The 25,296-nt window shown below is 38.4% G+C and overlaps 1 protein-coding gene across 1 annotated transcript in view; it reads right to left on the bottom strand.

Moving 5' to 3' along the window:
- Positions 1 to 990: 990 nt before the first annotated feature.
- The window catches only part of NIPAL2 (NIPA-like domain containing 2), a 129,806-nt gene continuing 105,500 nt past the window's right edge, over positions 991 to 25,296 (bottom strand). Inside the window, exons 6-11 of the mRNA XM_006859189.1 lie at positions 24,105 to 24,201; positions 11,323 to 11,458; positions 8,124 to 8,212; positions 3,935 to 3,998; positions 2,476 to 2,570; positions 991 to 1,103 (exon numbers count right to left, since the gene is read on the bottom strand). Of these exons, the coding sequence (XP_006859251.1) occupies positions 991 to 1,103; positions 2,476 to 2,570; positions 3,935 to 3,998; positions 8,124 to 8,212; positions 11,323 to 11,458; positions 24,105 to 24,201 (594 nt within the window). The remainder of the gene's footprint in view (positions 1,104 to 2,475; positions 2,571 to 3,934; positions 3,999 to 8,123; positions 8,213 to 11,322; positions 11,459 to 24,104; positions 24,202 to 25,296) is intronic.

Here is a 25,296-nt window from a genome sequence, read left to right as displayed (position 1 = left end):
CCCATCAGTTGCTTCTTGGAAACCAGATACTGGGTTGCTGTGAGTAGGAACTGACTCAACAACACTTAACAACAACAACAACAAATGTTGTTAATATTAAGTGCCACTGAGTCAGTTTCGACACACAGAAATGCTCTATAGGGTTTCCAAGGAGTGGGTTTGAACTACTGACTTTATGGTTAGCAGTATAGTGATTATTCTACAGCACCATACCAGGACCCCAGTAACAAAATAGAATATGAAATTTTTCTTCAGTGGCAATTCAAGTAGAATAGGATCCTACAGCTGAAGATGTTTCTATTCTATAGTTTCATTTTTAAAAGAAAGGTACTAATTCTGAAATTTTCCGTTTCTTAAGTTTAAAAGCCCCATCAGCCAAGGTCTTCTAGTTATGGTATATACCATCACATAATGTTACTTAGAAATTCTAATTTTATAACAACCCTTAATTTCCATAGGATGTTAGGATTGAAGCTGGGCTAGATTTCAGCAGAGATGATTCACCATTCTAATTTAGGAACAGAAAGGTGAGCTCTTGATGCTGATGGGGAGGCTCACAAGAGGTGGCCTAGGAAAAAGGAATGTTGGCAGATCTATCTTTCAGGACTGAGATGGTAGGACTAAAGTACTTATCTGGAGTCAAGAGACACACACTACACACCGCACAGGAAAATGAACCTATGCAGGCTACAGCCAAGTCACGAGTACACATATTTGTGTGACACTCCTGCCTAGGCAGCCAGACCGGTTGGATGACCACTATGGAGACGGCCAGGGTGTGGGGAACACTTCAAATTACATTCCATGAAACATGAGGTTGTCAAAGCTTGGGAAGGTCCTGACTGTCCATAGAAATTGAGGTGGGGTAAAGGCCGGCAAGTAATGCTAGCATATGTCAGCATAAAATAGCTGCTGACACAAATTGAACATGTGCAATTTTTTAACAAGGTGGTATCGAGTAACAGGCCAACAGCCATCCCTCTCAGCGTTTTAGACCTCTTTCTTCTCTCCACTTTGGCTCTTTGTTGAGTCACTTCCATCGGGCAAAGTTCCATAGGATAAGCCATTTGAATCTGGCTGTATTCTGTCCAACATTTGTTTCCCTGTGGAGATAAAAATTATGAGAAAATCTTTTAAGCTCTTTCTGAAGATTAAGTCCTAATAACTTCCCCTCCATCTAGGCTACATTTTATTTCTCCTTTTCCCATACTTTGTGGTAACCCTTTAAATTGGTGAGGTAAGTGTCAAGGAAGAAAAGCCCAAATGGAACACCATGTCCTTTGATAAGGGATCATATACTATCCATACGAGAGATTTTGGTCCTCTATCCCATAGTTCCTTGTTGGAAAAGGGACACAGGTTGGGTCAGTCAAGAGAAGAACAGGAAGCATTCATCTGTCCCCAAACCTTTCTCCTCAGGGTTCTGTCTTCTTAGCATGTTTAGGTTAATACATACCAAACATAGAAAAATAGTCTCTGATAGTGACTTCTACAGGTATTAATGACTCTATCTGTGGGGCTTTGTGAAATGTAAAAAAAAAAAAAAGAGTTAAAAATAAGTAAACTTTATTTTCTACCAATAATCTTGAGCAATCTTGAACATGATACCAGTAAAGCAAGCTCTTGTTACCAATGCCAATTCTCGCATTGAATGCTTGGTGGGTAAGATGGTTCAAATAGGAACACAGAATTCATTTCAAAAACTTTTTTTCTTGGCTATAAGTAAGGATTTAATGTTCCTTGCTTCAAGGCCTCAGTCCTAAGAGAATGGTAGAGGAGTGGGTGAGAACATCTTCACTACTATTTGACAACCTACAGGTCAGTTTGAGTCTCCAGCAAAACTAGAGATCGTTGGAGGGTGGAGGGGGGAAAGGAGACGGGGACATAGCAGACTGCTTTCTGTGTCCTGGACTTTTCTTCTCATGTCTAAATGGCTAAAGTGAGTTATTTCTTGGTGAGAGTGAGGACTGGAAAGAAGATACGTAGTATACCAATCTGGAGGAGTTTGGGAAGGAGAGGGGGTAGAAGCTACCCCTGTCCTGGTGACTGTGATGAACAGCACTCTTGGCACAATGGTGCACAAGCCACCTCAGTCTTCCCCGGAACGATGCTTTTCAGCAGCCTAACCTTCATCCTTAGTGGTTTCTGCAAAGACTTTTCCTTACTGCAGGGATCTGCTGTTTGCAGCCTTGCCACTGTCTTTACCCTGCCCTTTTCCAATTTAAGGAAACCCCAAAGAAAGATTCAAAATTAACTAAATCAACAAAACATGGTCCGTTCTTTTATATTCCCTATGTTCTGTACAAAGTCAGCATTCAATGAGTGACTACCAACATTTATAGTTAAAGCATCCCCTCTGGGATTCATAGTTAAATGTAAGCTTTCTGAGGCTAAAAGGACCCAAAATAATACCAGCAGCAATTAATTTGTAAGGATACAATTTTCTATTATAAATGATAGGCTATACATTTTTACCAGGAATATCTCCCAAATCAATGTAAGACTGTTGCAGGCGTTCCTTTTCTCGATTTCTTGTGACCAAAAACACGCCAAAGAAGGACAGAAAACACCTGTAAGAATAGAATTAATAAAGAACACAGCTCATATAGAATAACTGAGCTCCAGAAACTGTACAATGACACAAATTCCACTGGTTTTGTCCATCCTGTTTCTCATGGTAAGCTGCCTAGAATTTGTCTTAATTGCTACAGCCAATCATACTTGCGCCCAGAACCAAGACTTGGGCAGCTTCCAACAAATCTCCGCCCCAGGTTTTTACCATCTGGAGGCTAATTCAGGCTCTAAGCCCTTTGGGCAGACACTAGGTCTCATTTTCTATCCATGCATGCCCAGACTCATTACTGGCATGCAACACAAGTGAAAAAATAATTTATTCTTTAATTTTCTAAGAAATTTCGTTGTCCTTGGCCATAAGAGTAGTCATAGTTTCCAGACCCTAGAAATTTGGCCTCACCCAAATATTTTATGAAACTGAATTTTCAGATAGATGGTTTCCTATAATGAAAATAATCTGGGCTCAAGTTTACATAACAATGATCATGCTGAATACCAGATCAAGAAGCAGCCAAGCATTCACAGAGTGCCAGTTGGAGCGATTGGAAGCGTCTATACATTAGTGATCGTTTGTCAAAGTTCTACTCTCTGTTTGCAAGTAATGCCAACACTGCTGCCCACCAAATCTCCAGGGAGGCTTCTCGCTAGGAACCTTGATGCAAAAGACGGGTGCTCTCAATCTGATGCCATTCGTTCCAAAACCTAGGAGCTGCTCTAGTCTTGGTTTTGAATTTGGGAGGTTCCTAGAGGCATTCATATTCCTCTGATTGACTTGAAATCTAGTCTAGGGGGCTCCCAAGGGTAGGGTAGATCTGATTTAGTACAAAAAGGCCATGGAATAACTACAAGGGCCAATAGTGGATGTATCTTGACTATGGCTGGAACGGACAGTCTCCAGTGTTTCTTTCAGAACCCTCAACCCTTAACCTTAACCTTAATCCAATGCCACCGACTTGGTTCTGACTCAGACCAACCTTGTGTAGGGTGTTCGAAGTTGTAAATTTTTATGGGAGCAGAAAGCCTCCTCTTTCTCAAGTGGAGCAGCTGTTGAATTATTGACCTTGCAGTCAGCAGCCCAATGCCTAACCCACTGCACCACCAGGGCTCCTTTTATATGGAATAACTACAAGGGCCAGCTAATTTCCAATGTTTCAGAACTCTCAAAAAAACCCCAAAATCACAAAGTTGAAGGCAGTGAGCCCTACGTGGGGTGTTAAGTTGAAAAACATCTTTCTTTTAGTTCAGGAAACTAATGTTTCTTATATAATCTTCCAATTTTCTATACCTCAGGTACAATGCCAAAAACCCTATGCAAAAGTAATAGAATTTCACATGTCTTACCGCTTAGGCATTGACTTACCCAAAAAGATATATAAATATAGGGAGAAAAGTTGCACCAAGGAATTCCTGATAAAATATGATACCTATAGTAGAAATAAAGACAAAATTACCCCTAGAATAAGAGTATTTATAATGGATATGTGCTGTTCAAAAATTTATGTTAATATATCATATTTTCTAAATTTAATTACCATTAAGACACATGTTCAATAGCTTCGTTTAAAATAAGTGTATGAAGGGGGCTTCAAAAAGTTTATGGAAAAAAATCTCACTATCTATTAACTCAATTATCTTAAAAGCTTTTTGAAGCCCCCTTGTATGTTATACTTACATTTTCAAAAGAAAATAGGCGTGTAGTCCTTAGATAAGTGCCAGGAGGTGAACATAATTGATAACTTTTATGAACAGAAATTTCTTACATGGTCCAGGCTTTCCCCCATTGAAACATGCAAGTAAACAAACCTCTAGTGACCATTTTCCACCTACGGTTTGAGGTCAGGGGTCAGCAGGCCTGCTTGGAGTACCTGGGTAGACTCTGGGTTCTGTTGCTGTCTGTACGATCATCCTTGGCAATGCAGTGTGGCTTGCTGGTCTGACCACATGCCCAGCTGGGCAACAGAAGTCCTGGAGAACACTCTAACAACTGAAGGGCTACTACTGTTCTATTTCCCACTGCCAACTCAGTCTCCCCCTTTCTTCTTCCTGTCTTCTTTCTGGGTGAAGGAAGCATGGATGTGCCACCTGCTCTGATGGGTTTTCCCTTTCCATGTTGATTTCAATGCTTATTCTTGGTCTAAAGCAGGGGTGGGGAAACTTTTTCTGCCAAGGGTCATTTGGATATTTATAACATCATTCACAGGCCATACAAAATTATCAACTTGAATGTTAGCTTGCTATATAAGGAGCTCTGGTAGCATAGTGGGTATGAATCGGGCTGCGAACCTTAAGGTTAGCAGTTTGAAACTACTAGCTGTTCTGCAGCAGAAAGATGAGGCTTTCTGTTCCCGTAAATATTTACAGCCTTGGAAACCCTACACAGGGTCGCTATGGGTCAGAACTGACTCGACAGCACTTAACAACAACATATATGGTCAAACATTTAATTAACTCACCCCTAATGTTGCCTTGGCATGGCCAGACCACCCCTGGTCTAAAGCCTTCATTGCTGTTGTTATTTAGTGCTGCTGAGTCGGTTCTGACTCATAATGACCCGGTGTTGGGTTTCTGAGGGGCAGCTGGTGGGTTTGAACTGCGAACCTTCTGCTTCGCAGTCCAGTGCTAATCCTACAGTCCCATACTATTTTTATTAAATAATATAGCTTTAATTTACACATTACCTGAAATTAACACATTAACTTTGGGTGTAGTGTTAGTCTTGCCAGTCAGTCAACAAATATTTTTTGAGAGTCTCTTATGTGCCAGCAGCTGGAGAACAAGACAGAGTCCTGCCCTCAAACAGCTCCGTATCTGGAGAATTAAGTTCGTAATGGATGGAGTCACGTCCCATTTTAATGAGTAAGTATTTCGGAAGCGTTTCCCATATTATCATACACATTTTTTATAACAATTATTTTAATGTTTTCATGTTATTCTACTAAGATGATGCACCACGATACTTATTTCTCTAAGGAGTAATTTACATTCCTTCTACTTTTTTGGGGGGCTAGTCCTGTTGTAGTGCTGCAGGTTAGTGCGCTGGACTGCAAGGTTGGTGGTTCAAGCTCATCAGCTGCTCCTCAGAAACCCTATACAGGGCTGCTGTAAGTTGGAACTGACCTGACGGCACTTAAATAACAACATAGTAAAGTAATAATGAACTTCTTTGCACATTTGTTCCCAAATATTTTAGGATTTATTTTTTGTTGTTGTTAGAATGAATGTCTAGAAGATGAATTTCATCTTCAGAGTAGAAATATTTTTAAGGCTCTTGATAAAGAGCCGAGAGCCTCAGTTCTAGGAGGGTGGACCCACACTACCGGCCCCCATGAGACTACCTAGAATACTGCTTTTCAGTTAGCACTGGAGACTTGGTAAGAAGAACCAAACAAGAACTTTACTAAGTATGTAGGCAAAATATTAGTATTTTATTTGTAAAAAATAAACTCTTTTTCAGAGTGGTTTTAAGTTTACAGAAGAATTGTGTAAAAAGCACACAGTTCCTCTATGTCCCCTCTTCTACCGGCCTCCCACTCCACTGTTTTTCCTAGTATTAATTAGCATCCTGCATTCCTGTGGTACATTTGTTTCAACTGATGAGCCAATTAATATTAACTGATGCATTGTTATTAATGAAAAGTACATAGTTTACATTAGGGTTTAACTCTTTATGTTGCACAGTCCTATGGGTTTTGATTAGTGCATAATGGCATGTGTTGTTGTTGTTGTTGTTAAGTGCCGTGGAGTTGGTTCTGACTCATAGCGACCCTGTACAGGGTTTCCGAGGCTGTAAATCTTTACGGGAGCAGAAAGCCTCATCTATCTCCCATGGAGCAGCTGGTAGTTTCAAACTGCTGACCTTGCAATTCGCAGCCCAATTCGTAACCACTACGCTACCAGAGCTCCTTATAATGGCATGTAACCACCATTAAATATCCAGAACCGTTTCACTGTCCTATCATTTTTATTTTGAGCTATACTTTTTGACGGCGGCAGGCAGAAACTACACCTATATTCTTCTTCTATGATATCCGATTACCTGTTAGCCCAAGGATTCCCAGCCTCCCTGGCTCATTTATGACTCGATGTGCTGAGCAATGACTCAGCCCTGTTGGTCTTCTTAGAAAGCTCTTTCTATTCATGGAAATGCAATCTTTTTACACTTTCAGACACTTTCTCCATCTTTTCTACCTTCCCTCTTTTTTTTTTTTTTTAATCAACAAACATAAAATGCTAAAAGAAAAATAAGTTTGTCTTGGAATATAATGTTTTTCTTTCAATGTAAAGTTCAATTTTGGGAAACAGAAAAATGTACTAGTTATTTTTTTAAATTGCTCACTGGCAGTCATACTCTTTGCCATGAAATAAAAAGGGTGAACCAATTAGGAATCAGATAATCCCCAATTGTTCCCCCAATACATGAATTTTGCATTGAGAAACACATCAAATAAACCAACAAAACAGGACATTTGTTGTTGTTGTTAAGTGCCGTCGAGTCGGTTCCGACCCATAGCAACCCTGTATAGGGTTTCTGAGGAGTGACTGGTGAGCTTGAACCACTGATTTCGCAATTCAAACAGCTTTGCAGTCTAGCCCTTTAACCCACAGCACCACACCAGGACTCCAAAATAGGACAGACCAATAGCAAATTGAGAAATCATATATTTAAAGCTTCTGTATTTTAGTTTGAAATGTGTTTCAAATTTATACTTTTTAATACTGTTGTGTCTAGCATATAAAAAAATTGTCTATAAGAATAAACGAACTGCAATAATAGGAAAATAGAGGCTAGAAGTGGGAGGTAATAGTTTCTGCACTTGTATGCCTGTCCTTCCCTGGGGCACTGGATTAATTTTTTGCTCCTCAATCTCTGGGGAAAATGGAATTGGGGATGTTTGGCCAAGAGGCCCATGACAGCTGGTTTGATTATCAAAAGGGCTGGCAAGGGGAAAGACTCCAGAAAACACAACTAACATGAGCAACTTGAATTCACAGGGAAACTAATTTCCCCTCAAATATAAGAAACAATTTCTAATAACTTGTTGTGGTTATGTGCTGTTGAGTCAGTTCTGACTCATAGTGACCCTGTATAAGGGTTTCTGAGGAGCACCTGGTGGGTTTGAACTGTCGGTCTTGCAGTAATGATTTCACAGTGACTCACCAAGACCCCTTCTAGTCAGTTTTTTTGGGTTGTTGTTAAGTGTCCTTGAATCTGTTTGAACTCATAGTGACCCTATCTATGTAGGCTTCCCAAGGAGCAGCTGGTGTGTTTGAACTGTTGACCAGTACTGATTCTACAGTGCCACACTAGGAAGCCTTCTAATAATGAATGCTGGTCAGAGAATTAGAGTGACCCAAGCTGGGAGTAGTGAGCACGGGGTACAACCATGCAAAGTGGAATAACTTCCCACAGTGGAGATTATGGAGGAGATTTCTGGTACTGGATAGAGGCAAGGGTGGCAGGGAGTATAAAATAACATAAAATCCAAAGACTTCTTGATTTATGCTTGTGTGTGGGGTGAATCACCTTTGCATAAAAAGCCAAATCTTACCTGCAATAATGGCACTGGTTGTAAAGAAAATATGGTTAATGGGCACCACCATCGTCGTATTGTAGAGTTTTGTGGCTTGATTCAGGAACCTAAAGCAGAAAGCACTTACTGAGTCTCTGGCTTTAAGAAAAGCTCAGCATGAAGTTCACAATAACTTCAAGAAATGTATGCTCTTCAGCTAGAACTACAAAGGAAAAGGAAGTGCAGTAAAAGGGCATTTCCAATCAGCAGTTATAGCTTATATGCATCTGATGTATGAGATCAGATGTCAGGTTTTATGGTCTGTTTAAACCAACAACAGTAACAATGAAAAGCAATTAATCATATTCCGAGGCCACAGAAGTTTGAGTTGGAAGCGATTCAAGCTGCTGGACCAGTATCACACTGGGGCTGATTCATTAGGATAGACCCTAGAATCTGTTAAATATCATTTCTGGGGAACAGTGTAGCTATCCATTGACATGCCACGTGCCAAGAAAGAAGATGGAGAAGCAAAGGAATGTGTAATGTTTCAAAAAGCAAAGCTCTGTGCTCCAGCTGCAGAGCACATGTGACAAGCTCAGTTTCTCACTTACTTCGGCCACCAACAGGAATTCAGGTTTCTGCAGCTGTGCTGCCTCCATGGGGAACCAGACCTTTCGTTTTCTAAAGCAACAGATTGTACTGACATCACCGAGTGCTTTAAAAAAACACTAATGCTTCGGTCTTACCCCAGAGCAACTGGAAAAATGTATTTATGGCCCCCGGCATGAGTGTGTGAGTGCATATACATGCATACAAGGGGCTTCAAAAAATTCATGAAAAATTCCATTACCTTGTAATTCCATTTTTCCATGTGCTTTTTGAAGTCCCCTCTTATGTATGTGTATATATATGTGTATGTATGTTGTTGTTGTTAAGTACCGTGGAGTCGGTTCCGGCTCATAGTGACCCTACACAGGGTTTCCAAGGCTGTAAATCTTTACGGGAGCAGACCGCCTCATCTTTCCCCTGAGGAACCGCTGGTAGTTTCGAACTGCCGACCTTGAGGTTAACAGCCTGATTCGTAACCACTATGCTACCATACATATGCATAGATACGTACATAAAATGAGACTGTATATACACACACATACACGAGGATGAGTAAAAAATTATCCACCTTATATTATAATATATTAGAACGCCCATCCACACCCATGGTTGAGGACCACATTGAGCATGCATGTGAAATGATTCTGTCGAATAGACTAGTGACAGTGGATTATGTGGCACATCATTTGGAAATCAGCCATGGCTCTGCTTCTGAAATAATCCACGACAGACTTGCATTTTGAAAAGTTTGTGCGAGATGGGTACCGAAACATCACATGGAAGAGCATAAACAGAAGTGTTTGGACATCTTCAAACAAAATTTGGACCCATACTCATAGAAAGGTAAAAGTTTCTTAAAAAAAAAAAAAAGGTTACTGGTGATGAGACATGGATTCATCACTACGAGTCTGAGAGTAAACGGCAGAGTATGGAATAAGCATCTTTAATCACTGACCAAGAAAAAGTTCAAAAGGCAACCATCAACTGGAAAATTGGTGCTTACATTTTTCTGGGATTCTCAAGGGCTAGTATTGGAACACTATCAGGAAAAAGGTTCAACAACCAACAGTGTTTGTTACAGTGAGATGCTCACTAAAGAGCTGATAGCAGAGGACTGCTCTCCAAGAGCACTGTGATCATGTATGACAATGCACGTCTGTACTCTGCACATACTGTTGACACTCTGCAAAAACTCCGTTTTGAGGTGTTAAACCATTCTATCAATAGTCCTGATCTTGCTCCATCAAACTTGTACCTGTTTGGTCCCCTGAAAGCAACCCTTCAAGGACGAAGACTCACCTCTAATGAAAAAAGTGAAGACAGCAGCGCATTTGTGGCTCACAGCTCAGCCTCAAACATTTTTGAATAAGGGAATACGAAAGCTTGTTGACAGATGGAAAAGCAAGGAGATTATGTCAAAAATAATGTATTTGTCTTTTCTAAAAGTTGATTAAAATAAATCCTACAGCCCAAATGTGGATAATTTGACTCACCCTCGTGTGTGTGTGTAAATAAATCTGCCTCCTCAGATTTTAATGGGCAGCCAAGGTTGTTGAGAACCACAGCTCTGGAGTGTGAAGGATACAGATATCAAAAACAGGATGTTGGGAATGTACTTTCTTTTCAATGGTATCTGCCTATTAAACTCATAAAGCATAGTATAAAGATAATGACGCTAATCACTAAATTCCAAAAGATATGGAAGCAGTCCTGATTAATTCAGAAGAAAGGACAAGAAGCAAAATGCTGAGATTCAGGAATTAGAAACACACTAAGTCTTAGAAGAGTATGACCAACAAAACAGTGACAAAATATTGGGCTTCTCCAGTAACTTTCCATAGACTTTGTACCAGGACCTATATTCAGCCCATAATAATTCAACTTTACAGGGCTCTGACTTCCTAGCTGACACTGGGATGATGCTTTCGCATAGCATTTTGGAGTGAACAGAAAAGTTACTGTTTGACTTGAGAGTATAGCAGGCAAAGGCATAAAGGCAATGTGAAAAGGAGAGGGAATGAACAGAACAGATGGAGGTAGGGGACAGAAGAGCAAGAAATTAAAAACGTACCATGTGACCACTATTAGGCCCCAAGAGAAACATAAAACAATCACTCTGCGATCCCATGGGTTCAAAGAAAGTTCTGGCCAAAGATGCAAAGTTCTGGAGAAAGGATTTCCCTCCCGGCCAAATGTCTGGTTCTGTCCATCCCTGGGCAATTAATGAGCATGAGCTAAGAAATGAAGGTGAAGGGTTCATGCATTTCCTATATTTAGAATGAAATCCTGAATGTGGACCTGCCCTTTTGATTTATTGCTAATGACAACCTGTGTACAATGGATATTAATTACAAGCAGAAGAGCATCAGGAAAGTATCAAAGTGCACTTGGCTGGATTATGGCTGCACTTTAGGACTCACAAGACATGAAGGCAAAGCTTAGTAAAAATGTATTATTGGATGCGAAGGACAATGCAAGGCGTGTTGACCAAGGAGAAGTGGTAGACCCTTCACCCTTCGAAATCAGTTGGAGCAAAGTTGAATGATCATACGAAGCCAGTAAAGATGCATGCGCAGCGGTGTACAGGACTATAAAAAGATCATTGAATATGTAGAAGCTAACTTACTTGACTTGGAAAACACAAGATGCAACCATGATGATAAACATGATATAGAAGATGGGATAAGTTAGTTGCATTTTATCCGTCACAGAAAAAGCGATCATGCTTGATACTGCCTTTACTGAAATAACAGTCAATGATGCTGAAAAAGAATAAGAAAAAAAAAAAACAACAACAAAAAATAAAACACGTATTTGACATACGATTACCGGTAAGCATCTTAAGATAACATGGTAGCATAAAGTATACCAATTGAGTTTCAAGAATGGGATAGGATGTGACATTACCCAAGTAGTGGTCCCGTGGCCCAACTTGTGCTGGACTTTAGATTTGCCAATGATCTGCTTTGTGACTGGTTGCTTTTTAGCTTTGGAGCAACATGCTTATTTTCCAGCCCTCACTGATGAGAAGATGCTGCCAAGGTTATAATTACTAGTAGATAAGAAAGGTGAAAACAATGAAGGGAGGAGATAAGAAAAGTCAGAGCATCCATGTGGAATTAATGAGAAAATAACTATTCAACTCAACACAAAGATGGTAAAATCAAATAAATGAGAAGAATGGAAAGTGAAAATCAATTTACCCTTCAGTTTACTGAGTTATATATTACTCTATGTATGAGTCCTTTTTGTTATAAGTGCTTAGGAGTTTCAATAAAAATACCGTTTGACAAAGATACCAATAAGAAACAGAGCCAGAGCTAAGCATTCACTTCTCAGTCAACCATTTAAACCAAAGATTTACATGAGCAAAAGATAGTTTCTACTCTAAAGAGAAACCTTTTCCTATGAGAGCAAAATTTTCATACTTTCAAATAACAATTAAGAAGCAGCTACTTGATATGATTATACCAACATTAAAGCAATGAAGCATTTCCTAGAAAAGCTGCGTTTTGTTAGAAAAGAAGATGGGACTTTCTTTCTGTGCTCGGTCCCTTGAAGTTACTGGTGCATGTGATTCCATAATTTCACCAAAACCCACAGAAAGTTAAAAATAATATGAAATCAAATCGTAAGTCAAAGACAATAAATATGAAACAGCCATCCCCTCTTTGTTGCTGTTGATCTGCTTGGTCATAACATATCTTAGCTTTATCCTTTTTTAGCTTTTGAAAATGCATGAGGGCAAACTTCCAAATTAGGCATTTTCTTTCAGTCAGAAGTCATAATTAACAGAGACCAGGTGACAAAATTTAAAAGCCAAAGCCTCAAAGAGACAACGAGGTCACTATAGCCATCTTAGAATGTCTTTTGGTCTGATCCTTTTACATATTTTCTATTGATTATAACAATAGTTATATTTTAGCTGATCTTGGAATTTTAAGTATCTAGGGAAATATCATGAGAACCACAAGGTCAGCAATTCAAATCCACCAGCTGCTTGGAAACCCTGTACAGGGTCGCTATGAGTCAGAACCGACTCGACAGCACTTAACAACAACAATGGAAACATTATACAGGGTCGTTATTAGTTGGAACCTACCTGGGGACACTTAGCAGCAGCAGCAACAACAAAGAGGTCTATGTGTCACTAGATGGTTTACGTTTGTAAGGTTAGCCGTAGAAGGGAGTTTACTTCCTCTCAAACACTAACTGAAATTAGAACACAATGTGCTTATGGTTTTCTGGTCTGAAGAGCTAGGTTTCCCAAGGAATAATTAACAGAGGGAAGGAGTTATTAAATATGTTGTTTCATTAGTGTCAGAAGCTCAGGATTGCAAAGGACCTTAAAGGTCATCTAATTCAACTGCCATGTGAAGTGAAATTATATTTAAACACAACACAAAAACAAAATTAGAATTCTTTATTAAACAGCCAAATAAACTATCAGTTGCTATTAATTATTATATTTTCAAAGCATGTATAATTACCAGCTGATTAATCAATATTAATTGTAACTATGCCAGTTATTTCTAGGCTGGTGTAGAAGACTCATAAACTTTTTTTTTTTTTTTTTTTTGTGGGGGAGTGTTTTTTTTGTGGGGGAGTGGTTTTTTGTGGGGGAGTGGTTTTTTGTGGGGGAGTGGTTTTTGGGGGGGAGTGGTTTGGTGAGAACAGATGACAATATAACATTACATATGCAGCATCATTCTAATGTTGGATTTTCAAATCCATTAGCTGCTCCACATCCTGCAGGAGAAAGAAGAGGCTGGCTGATTCTGTAAAGTCTTGGAAACCCTATAGAGGGTCCCGATGAGTCAGAATCCACTGGATGGCAGTGGGTGGGTGGGTTTCTGTATGCACACACATAAAAAAAAAAAAAAAGACTAGAAGAAACTGTCTGTAGAGACTGCCAATGGTTAGTTTAGGTATTAGGATTATGAACCATCTTTAAACGCATTTTTAAAATGATGAAAGTATGTTTACTTATAAAAAGTTAGACAGAAAAGCATGGGAAAAATTTAAATGACCTATAATCTCAACAAGGATTCTTGGTGGTACTGTGGGTTACGCATTGAGCTGTTAACCGAAAGGCTGGTGGTTCAAACTCATCAGCTGCTGCACCGTAAAAAAATGAGGCTGTCTGCTCCTATAAAGATTTATAGTCTCAGAAACCCTGTATACGCTCAGAATTGACTCAGTGATGTTCAATTTAGTTTTTGGATAATCTCAGCATTCAACCTCAAACCGCTTTTTACATTTTGGTACCTTTCTTTTTAGTTATTCTTCTATCTCTAAATTTGTATGTACCAAAACACATGAATCATACAGTATATCTGGTGTAAGTATAAATAGGAATCTACTTCCTATTGCCTTTATAGATTTTCTATGGAGTCCTGGTGTAGTGCTGCAGGATAAGCACTTGACTGCAAGGTCGGTGGTTCAAACTCACCAGCTGCTCCCAGGAAACCCTATACAGGGTCGCTAAGAGTCAGAACCGGCTAGATGGCACTAAACAAGAACAACATGTCATTAAGTATTCTTCTAGAGTATGCCCTTTATTGGCACATATATGAATATAAGGTTTATTTCAACAACTCCCTATTTTCTGAGTATTCCAAATCTATCCATTTTTTATATTGAAAGTGAGACTGAGATGATTATCTTTGTACATAAATCTTTGTACAGCCCTGTTTATTTCCTTAGGAATGTCACGTAACAGGAAATTACTGTGTCAGTGACCACTGCTAGATTTCTAAAATAAATTGGCAAGCTGTCTTCCTGAACGTATCAGTCATTCCCGTCCATCAGTCTGTACAATGGTGCTTAATTACATGGATTTTTTTCTTCCTTGAGTGAGGGTTAAAGTTAGGGCTATGGCTAAATCTAGGCTAGGCCTAGGACTTCATTTAGTATTAGGGTCATGGTCCTGGTGGGGCACTGCGGGTTAATGCACTGGATTGCAAAGTCAGTTTGATCTGCAAGGTCGGCAGTTCAAGCTCACCAGCTGCTCCTCGAAAACCCTATACAGGGTCACGATGGGGCGGAACTGACTCATGGGCAATTAATAACAACAACAATTAGGTTTATCTTTATTTAATTTTTTCCTTGAAATCTACTTCTTGATTTCCTCATCATTTGGAAAGTCAGTTACTACAAAATTTCCCCTCTTTTTTACTGTGTAGGTTTTTGTTGTTGCAATTGTATCTCTGGTTCTCTATTTTCAGACTTGTAGGTCTGTTTTACTGTGTATACTTCTATATCTGGGTTTATTTCTAGCTGATATTGTCATATATTTCAGTCACAGATTGTTGTTAGCTGTTGTTAATTCTCTGTCCAAAGACCTCACTTTAGTACTTTTTTTATCAGGTTGGTCTGGTTTTTACAAATTCTTTTGTTTATCTGAAAATGACCTAATTTTGCCATCATATGTGAGGGCAGTTTTGCTGAGTATATGATTCTTGGTTGGCAACTTTTTCTTTCAGCATTTTCTTCTTGCCTGCATGGTTTGTACTGAGAAATCAGGGCTTAGTCTTTTTCTGCTTCTGAAACTTAATATTGCGAATTGAGTGAAGGTTTACAGAGCAGATCACAGGTTTTACATCCAAAAAAATCACACATTTTGTTTCATCTCAATGATTGTAATGCCTTCCACATAACAACAATTATCCCACTTCCTCCCTGTGGTTTCTGCTTCCATTCCACCCTGTTTCCCAACCACTCTGAACCTTGTCCTGGTAAACAGTGCCCTTTAGGTCGTGAGTGGCTGATCATTCCATAGTGAGCATATCTTACCTGTGTTGTTGTCTTCCCTTATATCAAAACTTAGTCTAATTAGATCTCCTTTGTAGGTAACTTTTACTTTTTCCTGAGCTGCTTTCAGGATTTGTTCCTTGTCTTTGGTTTTGAAAAGGTTGATTAAAATAAGTCTTGGTGTTTTTCTTCTGGGGTTTATCCTGTTTGGAGTTCGACCAACTTCTTGAATGGCTGTCTTCTTGTCTTTCATGATGTCAGGGAAGTAAGTTTTCTTCCATCAACTCTTAGACACGAATCTCTATGTTTTGTTTTTGTATCTTCTTGTTCTTCAGATTCTTTTGTTCTTTTTTTCTGATTGTTCCTCTAGAAGATAAATATTGAGAGATTTTTCTTCAAGCTTAGTAATTTGGTTCACTACAATTTCTTTGCTCTTTCAGTGTATTATCTATTTCTGAAGTCTGAATGTGAATCTTACGACTTTCTAGTTGCCGTTTTTGGGTGGGTCCCATTTTTTCATTTATTTTGTCAGTTTGTTTCCTGAATTCTTCTATAATTTTGCCTATGCTTTCCTTTTCTTGATCACTCTCTTAATCTGTTGAATAAGTAGTATTCTTTTAAATTCTTTATCAAGTAGTTCTGATACCATTTCTGGCATTATATTTTCTAACTCTATATTTTGGTCACTTGCTTGAGGCACTTGGTCTTGTTTCTTAGTTTAAGCCGAAATTGTCTTCTCCAACATGTTGTGGTGTTGTATTTAAATTTAATTGATGATTGTATATTGCTGTGTTCTCAGGCACACACCACATGCCTCCTGGTGGATGTGGTAGAGACTGGAAATGTGAAGGTGGTTTTCTGTTCACGGTTTGTGTGCTTTGGGGCAGGTTCACATGCTTCCAGAAGCAGGGGTGTTAAGCAGGGGCTGCACAGGACGGGGTGCTGCTGGTGGCTGGGCTGATGAGGGCAGGGCCTGGCCATGCCCCTGGCTACCAGGAGCGCATAGGAACAAAGGAGAACTGAACCCCATTCTGCCAACCTCCAGTCCTGTCTTGTTACTGCAAGACTGTGCTGTTCCATATTGGCCCACAATCCATCATTTTTCTTCTCTCACTGCTCCTGTTCAACTTCCTCTTCCAGTAGGTGCTCAGTCCAGCCCTCTGTCCTATCCTGATGCTCAGGGTTCCAGGATCCCCATTTGTGTCTGTTTCACTTGGTCTCACATGTCTTTGCTGCAGAGGGTATGCCTAATAAGTCATCTTGCTCCAATTACATAGATCTTTATATTTTTCTTTGTATTCTAATTCTCAACAATAAACATATTATTTTCATCATTAGCGCTCCTATTCTCATTTTATTTCTAAGTTTTTCATCAATAGCTCCTTCCAAGGACTTTCTTAATTGTCATTGATGTCTCCTTATTAAAGATATGAATATCTTATTCATTCATTTTGCTTTGGCAGTTGGAATATACTAATGATAAGGAAGGAATTCCAAGCCTTCCCATATTCCTGGTCAATTGTTCCTTCAGAAAGTAGATCACAGCCACAAGCAAAAGAGCCTTCAGTTACTTGGAAGCAGATTTCTTTCTTCCTGTTTGCTCTGTTTTCTGTGTTCTTGTATTTTAAATTGTGGCAAATACATATATGTAATAAATGGTTATTTCAGTATTTCTCATCATGTGTAATTCAATGGCATCAATGACATTCATGATGTTGTGCAACCATTACTATTGCCCATTTCCAAAGTTTTCTATCACCCTTAGCAGAACTCCTTAAGCAGTAACTTTCTCTTTTTCCCTCCCTTCTTCCCCTGGTAACCATTAATAAACTCTGGTCTCTATACATATAAAGATATTTCATATGAGAGGGGTCATCATGTAATATCTGCCCTTTTAAGACTACGTTCTTTCACTCAGCATGTTTTCAAGGTTCATCCAAGTTACAGCTTGCATCAGAACTTCATTTCTATGATTAATATTCCATTGCATGCATATGCTACATTGTTTATCTATCTGTCTGTTGATGGACATTTAGGTTGTTTCTATCTTTTGGTCATTGTGAATAGTGCTGTAATGAACACTGATGTACAAACATGGTTTGCATTCCAACTTTCAGTTCTTGTTGGGTCAGACATTTAACTTTTTGAGGACTTGCTAAACTATTTTTATCTCAGTTTTCTGGTGTTACCTAAATAGAAATATCACAAGTGGATAGTTGTAACAAACAGAAATTTATTTTCTCACACTTTAGGAGGCCAGACATTTAATTTCAGAGTGCCAGCTCTAGGGGAAGGCACTCTTATTCGGTCAGCTCTGGAGGAGGGTCCCAGTCTCTTCAGCTTCCTTAGAGATTTCTATGTGTCCTGGCATCTGTCTTGCCCCATCTCTGCTCTACTTCCTTGTTGAATCTCTTTTATATCTCAAAAGAGATCCACTCTTTTTTTGGTATAGAGTATATATCAGTATATATATACTGATGAAAACTGCTGATTAACCTAACGAAGGCACGCCTTCCCGAATGGGATTACAACCATAAGCATCTCTCTCTGTTGCTTCTGGTAAATTGATTCTGACTCATAGCAACCCTGTAGGACAGGGAAGAACTGCTCCAGAGGGTTTTTGAGACTGTGCATCTTTCTGGAAGTAGGTTGCTTCACCTTTATCTCAAAGTGCAGCTGGTGAGTTAGCAGCCCAACACTTAGCTCACTGGGCCACCAGAGCCCCTTACCACAGGCAAAGAGTTAGGATTAACAACACACATTTCTGGGCCATAATTCAATCCATAGCAGTTTTTCACAGTGGCTGCACTATTTCACAATTCCATCAGCAATGGATAAGGGTTGCAGTTTCTCTCCATCCTTGCTAATACTTGTCATTCCATTTTTCTGATCATAGCCATCCTAGTGGAGAATGAAGTGGTAACTCACCGCAGTTTTGACCGGCATTTCCTTAATAATTTGTGACATTGAGCATTTCTTTTTCATGTGTATATTGGCTGTTTATATGTCATCTTTGATGAAATATTTATCCAAGTATTTTGCTAATTTTTTGATTAGGCTGTTTGTCTTTTTGTTGTTAAATTGTAGGAGTTGTTTATGTATTCCAGATATTAAAGCCTTATCTAATATATAGACCCCAAACATTTTTCTGCCATTCTGTACTTTGTCTATTTACTTTGTTGGTAAATTATTTTGATGTACAAAAGTTTTTACTTTCGATGAAGTCCAATTTATCAATTTTGCCTTTTGTTGCTCATGCTTCTGTTGTCATATCTAAGAATCCATTGTCTACAACTAGGTCCCAAAGCATTACCCCTCTGTTTTAGGCAAATAATTTTATGGTTTTGGTTTTTACATTTAGTTTTACATTTGATTTCTTTTGAGCTAATTTCATATATGATGTGAAGCATGGGTTTGGCTTATTCTTTTGCATGTGGAAATCCAGTTGTCTCTGTTTTCTTTCTTTGTTCTAGTTTTAATTTATCCTAAAACAGTATTATAAGAACAATAAAGTCAAGAAAAAAAGTTTCCCTATATTCCCACCATTTTGTATCATTTTCAGTTTTTGTCTCATAAGTGCTTTTAATCACAATGAAGGTAGGTAAGGTTTTGTGTGTAGCTTTTTTCACTTAACATAATAACATGATGAATATTTTTCAAAGCAATTGCATAATTGTCACAATCAGTTTGTTTCCTGTAAAAGTCATTAGTAATCATTGTAAGATGCTCAAATAGCTCAGAAAAGTATAAAGTGAAGAGAGATCATCTTTTTTTTGGTTTGTTTCTTAAAGACTGTTTCTGATATTTCACCACTGAATATTCTTCAGCTTCTCACTTAAGAAAAGTATGTATTTTAACACAAAAGTAACCCTGTATTCTAATTTTATTTCCAACCTTTGAATAAGAATGATGTTAAATTTTAAACTGCCTTTTTAGCATCCATTAAGATAATTACATTATTTCTCCTTTGAGTCATTAAAATGATGAATTTTACTAATAGATTTCTTAAAGAACCATGCTTTTATTCACATAATTAACTAATTAGCTAGCTAATCAATTCAAATGTTTACTGTGCGCTCACTATTCTCAGTTCTAACAAAGTTCATATAACGTAAATAGAACCGATATGATCTGTGTCCTCATAGAACTAATCTGGCAAGGAAGAGAAGCTTATAGCAATATGTACATACTTAAGTAGAATACAGAATGCAATCACAAATGATTATAAACGTTGCAAAGAAAAAGAACTGGTTACATTAAGACCCCTAGGCTATGATGTATTTATTATTCACTCTAGATTCTATTTGTTAATATTTTAGTTAACATTTTGATTTCAGTATTCAGTGGTGAAATTAGTTCACAGTGTTCTTTATTTGTACTCTTTTTTTGGCTATGGCATCAGCATTATACTGTGTGTTAAAATAAAGAAGGGAAATCTTTCTCTTTCTTATGTCTTCAAATGGTTTAAACAATATCAGAATACTCTGTTCCTTAGAGATTTGAAGACATTACCTTTGAAATTGTCTAGTTTTTACGGATGTAGCTTTTAATAATTTCTTCTATTGCTTTATTTTCCTTTAAAAAAAATCACTGATTTATTTAACTTTTAATGTATGTCTGATCTCTAATTTTGGGAATTCGTGCTTTTTCCTTCTTATTTATTTCCCCCGCCCCCTTCTTATGCAGCATCTTTTATTCATTCTCTTTTAAGAATTGACTCTGAGATTTATTGTTTTTTCTGTTTAAAATTTCATAAATTTTTGCCTTTATCTTTATCAATAACTTCTTTCTGATTTCCTTAGCTTGACTTCAATACTTTTGTTTTCCCCTCTAATTTCTTCAGTTGAGTGTTTAATTGACTTATATTTAAATCAACAGCTTTTCTTTTGACTACAGTTTTAGCCATAAATGACAGTTTTAATATTAAGTATTTTCATAATAATTTAAATAAATATATGCTACAATGAAACCTCAGTTACAGCGCATTTAAAGAGATAGTGCTAAAATTTCCAGGTTGTGGGATTTTATCGGTTTCTACTTTTATTATTGTGTTTTCTAGTTTTATTTCACTATGATCTGAGAATATGGTCTATACTATTTCAGTTTACTGGATTTATCAATAATTTCTTTGTGGCCAATTATACGCTCATTTTTGTAAATGCTACCCCTTGAAAGAAGGCGTATTCACTGTGTTCTGTATCTATCAGATCACAGAAGTATTCAAATCTCCCATCTTTACATATTTTTCCATTTATTTATCTTCCAGTATCCTACTGCCCCTTTATTTCTGTTAGCTTAACTTTGCATTTTTCAGCAGATTTTGTTATATATATTGTTGTTGTGAAGTGCCTTTGATTCTGACCCATAGTGACCCTGTATAGGGTTTCCAAGGAGCAGCTGGTGAGCTTGAACTGCTGACCTTGCAGTTCAAACGGTGTTGCAGTCTGACGCATTAGCCCACAGCACCACACCAGGACTCTGTTATATATATTGTTGTTGTTGTTAAGTGCCATCGAGTCAATTCCAACCCACAGCAACCCCATATAGGGTTTCCGAGGAGCAGCTGGTGAGCTTGAGCTGCCAATCTTGCGGTTCATACCGTTTTGCAGTCTGGTGCATTAACCCACAGTGCCAAAAAATATACGTTAGGTGTGATTAAATATGAAACAGAATATAAGGTTCTTGTGGATGGCACCCTTTTATCACAATAAATTACCACTTTTTGTCTCATTTAATGTTTTCTGTCTTGATTCTAATGCAGAAAATAATTATCATACGCTCCTGCTTTCTTTTTACTTTCAACCTAAGTTACTATGTTTTAGATAAATTTTATGTTTATAAACAAAATATTTCACAACCAGCCAATCAGAAAGACGCTGGTCCTCCTTTTCTTTCTGTTACTGGAAAAGGTTCATGTGGACTCCCTGCATTAATAAAACCTATTTCCTTGAATCCATTCCCACTCATAGCAACCCTATTGTTGCTGTTTAGTGCCATTGAGTCAGTTCTAACTCACAGAGACCCTGACAGGCTAGGAATAAGGAGAGATCATTTTTGAATATTTAGTCACTGAAAACCTTATGAATAGCAATGAGGCACTGTCAGCAACAGAATATTGAATAGTGAAACATGATACAGAGCATCAGAATATTGTTATAGTCAGGAAATCAAATGACATATTGCATTAGGCAAATCTGCTGCACAATACCTCTTTAAACTGTTGAAGACCAAAGATGTCAGTTTGAGGACTAAGGTGCGCCTGACCCAAACAATGGTATTTTCCATAACATCATATGCATGCAAAAGCTGTACAGTGAATAAGGAAGACCACAGAAGAATTGATGCATCTGAGTTATGGTGTTGGAGGAGAATAGTGAAAGTGCCATGGACTGCCAGAAGAACAAACTAATCTGTGTTGGAAGAAGGGAAGCTAGAATGCTCCTTAGAATTCAGGATGACCAGACTTCATCTCTCATACTTCAGGCATATTATCAGGAGGGACCAGTCCCTGGAGAAGGACATCATACTTGGTAAAGTGTAGGGTCAGCAAAAAAGAGGAAGACCCCCCCACCCCACCCCAATGAGCTGGGTTAGCACAATGGCAGCAGCAATGGGCTCAAGTATAACAACGATTATGAAATTGGCGTAGGACTGGGCAGTGTTTCCTTCTGTTGTGCAGAAGGTCACTATGAATCGGTAATTACTGAACAACACCTAACAATAAGGACAGACTAGAACTGCCCCAGAGGGTTTTCAAGGTTGTTAGTATTATGAACAGCCCTGGTAAAGATTTACAACCTTGGGATCACTGTGAGTCAGAACTGAGTCAATGACAATGGGTTAATCTTTATGGAAATAACCAGTCACATCTTTCTCCTGCAGCGCTGCTTATGGCTTCAAACTGCAGACCTTTCAGTTAGCAGTGGAGCCTTTACCACTGCGTCACCAGGGCTTTTTCCTGCATTAATACTTAGTTGGTGTAAGGCAGGCCTGGGGAGGTGACACTGTTGTTAAGTGCCACTGAGTCTGTCAATCGACTCACAGCAACCCTGTGAAGCTTTAAATCATTTGGAGGGAGCAGAAAGCCTCATTTTGCTCCTGTGGAGTGTCTAGTGGGCTCAAACCTCAGACTTTGTCTTTTGCAACTAGTGCTTACCATATGGAGCCACTGTAGACATTATTATTTCAGTAACTCTTAACTAGCTGCTGGCTGAGAAGCTTTCATTTTTTACTGGGTAATCTTACTCCGTTTACATTTATTAATTTTAAGATCAAAACTGGTATGTATCATATATGATCTTTATCGAGAATTCCCCCCCCATCTTTTCCCATACAATGTACATTTTCTCTCTTTAATTGCTCTTTTTTGTTCTCCTATTCAGATTATTTAGAAGAAACAAAAAGTTGCTTTCTGATTCTCTTGATCCTCAGCATACCTGAGCATTGCTGTTGTTCAGTGCAGTTGAATCAGTTCTGACTCAGAGTAACCCTGTATAGATTTTCCAAGGCTGTAAATCTTTATGGGAACAGAAAGTCTCATCTTTCTTCCCCAGACTGACTGGTGGACTTGAACTGCTGACCTTGTGGTTCACAGTCCAGTGCTTATTCCACAGAGCCACCATCTCCCCCTGAGCATATACAGTATGAATTTCTCAAACAAAAACTGTCTGGTGCTAAAGAGAGAACTAGTTGATAGGATGGAAAAAGGAAAACCAGAGTACCTGCCCCAATGAGACTAGCATAATCTACAAATTATGAGGAAACAACATACAACCTATGGATCATTTTATTGGCAAAGAAAGGAAAGTTGTTGTTAAGTGCTGTTGAGTTGACTCATAGGGACCCTGTATAGGGTTTCCAAGGAGCAGCTGGTGGCTCTGAATTGCCAACCTTGTGATTCGCAGTCCAGTGCTGATCCTACAGTGCCACACCCGGAGTCCAAAAAGGAATAGGAAGGACTAAAGATAAACATTTAAAAGGGGAAATTTCCCAAATGAGTACTGAGATTTCTTTGCATTGGTATACATATATGCGTGTGTGGATGTGCATGTGGGCAAGAGAGAGACTACATGAATAAATGTACAGTGGCCATATCAGGAGGCCTAGTATGGCATTGTATTCCTAATACAAAGTTATAACTGGGTTCATTCGTTTGTTCCTCCTTTGATATCAAATTATTTAGCAAAACCCCCCTCAAACTGGCAAAATGTAAATCAAGATTACTAAAAGCCAAACATCCTTAAATATATTTAAAAATAATACAATACATATCAGTGATAGAAACAGACATGTAAAGTTAAATTTATATAATATAAGACTTCATTTCTTTGTTACAAATGAAAGTTAAAACATGGAAACAATGAAAAGGAAATACGAAGGGGCTTTGAAAAGCTCATGGAAAAATTGCAGTATCTTATTTTAAAGCTTTTATTGTGCACTGAGTGATAGTGTACATGGGAGAACATCAGGTTTGCACTCAGCCTGTCATATTTGGCATCACTGCAATAATTACAATCCCCTCCATGCATCAAAATTTCCATTATCTTTTAATTTCATTTTACCACAAATTTTTTTTAATGCGCAAGGATTTTCCTCAAATGTCTTTTATGACAGTATGGTTAGATTAAAGAATAAGAAAGCAAAATATATTCTTACCTAGAAGTGCCACCAGGGTTAGAAGAATCACAATGTGCTTCATTCCTTTTCTTTTATGGAAATACAGGAGGATGCAGAAAATTAGTATTTCTAAAATCTAGAAATAAAAATGATAGAAAAAGAGTTGTTAAGTGTTGTTGAGTGAAGTATAAATTATTTTATATAAATTTTAAAATGCCACACTTTTTGTTATTGCCACAGTTTTCATATGATAGTTTAGGGTGACTTACTGTCAAAGACGAGGAAAAAGAAGAATGATAAATATGCCAATTGCCACTGAATTAACTCTGTCTCATGGTAGCCCTGTGTGAGTCAGAGGTGTTAGAGTAGAACTGTGTTAATAGGGTTGTCAGTGACTGATTTTTGGGGAGTACATCACCAGGTCTTTCTTCCAAGGCACCTCTGGGTGGACTTGAACCACCAACCTTTCAGTTAACTGCTGAAACCAAGAGATGCAAATGTTTAACACATTCCACTGCTAATATGAGTGCTTCTCATGCATGACAGAAGGAAACACTGCGTAGTCCTGCACCACCCTCACATTCCTTGTCACGTGTGAGCCCAGTGCTATAGCCACAGTGTCAATCCATCTTATTAAGGGTCTTCCTCTTTTTCAAGGACCCTCCACTTTACCAAGTGTGGTGTCCTTTTCCAAGGACTGACAATATGTCCGAAGGTCTTGAGACTAAGTCTCACCACCCCTGTTTCCAAGGAGCATTCTAGCTATACTTTTGTTTGTTCTTCTGGAAGTCCATGGAACTTTCACTATTCTTTGCCAACACCATAATTCAAATACATCAATACTTGTCTGATCTTCTTCATTCATTATCTAGCTTTCACGTGCATATGTTGTTGTTGTTGTTAAGTACGTGGAGTCGGTTCCGACTCATAGTGACCCTGCACAGGGTTTCCGAGGCTGTAAATCTTTAAGGGAGCAGAACGCCTCATCTTTCTCCTGCAGAACCGCTGGTAGTTTCGAACTGCCGACCTTGAGGTTAGCAGCCCAATTCATAACCATTACGCTACCAGAGCTCCTTGCACATAAAACGAATGAAAATACCAAGGTGAGGTGCATCTTAATCCTCAAAGTGATATTTTTGCTCTTTAACACTTAAAGAGGTCTTTTGCAGCAGATTTGCCCAATGTAATGCATCATTTGATTTCTTGACTGCTGTTTCTATAACATAAGTAT

Source organism: Chrysochloris asiatica, unplaced genomic scaffold (assembly GCF_000296735.1).
Source record: "Chrysochloris asiatica unplaced genomic scaffold, ChrAsi1.0 scaffold00031, whole genome shotgun sequence".
Taxonomy (NCBI): Eukaryota; Metazoa; Chordata; class Mammalia; order Afrosoricida; family Chrysochloridae; genus Chrysochloris; species Chrysochloris asiatica.
The sequence above is the reverse complement of the archived record's forward strand: the minus strand, read 5'-3'. Positions and strand labels throughout refer to the sequence as shown.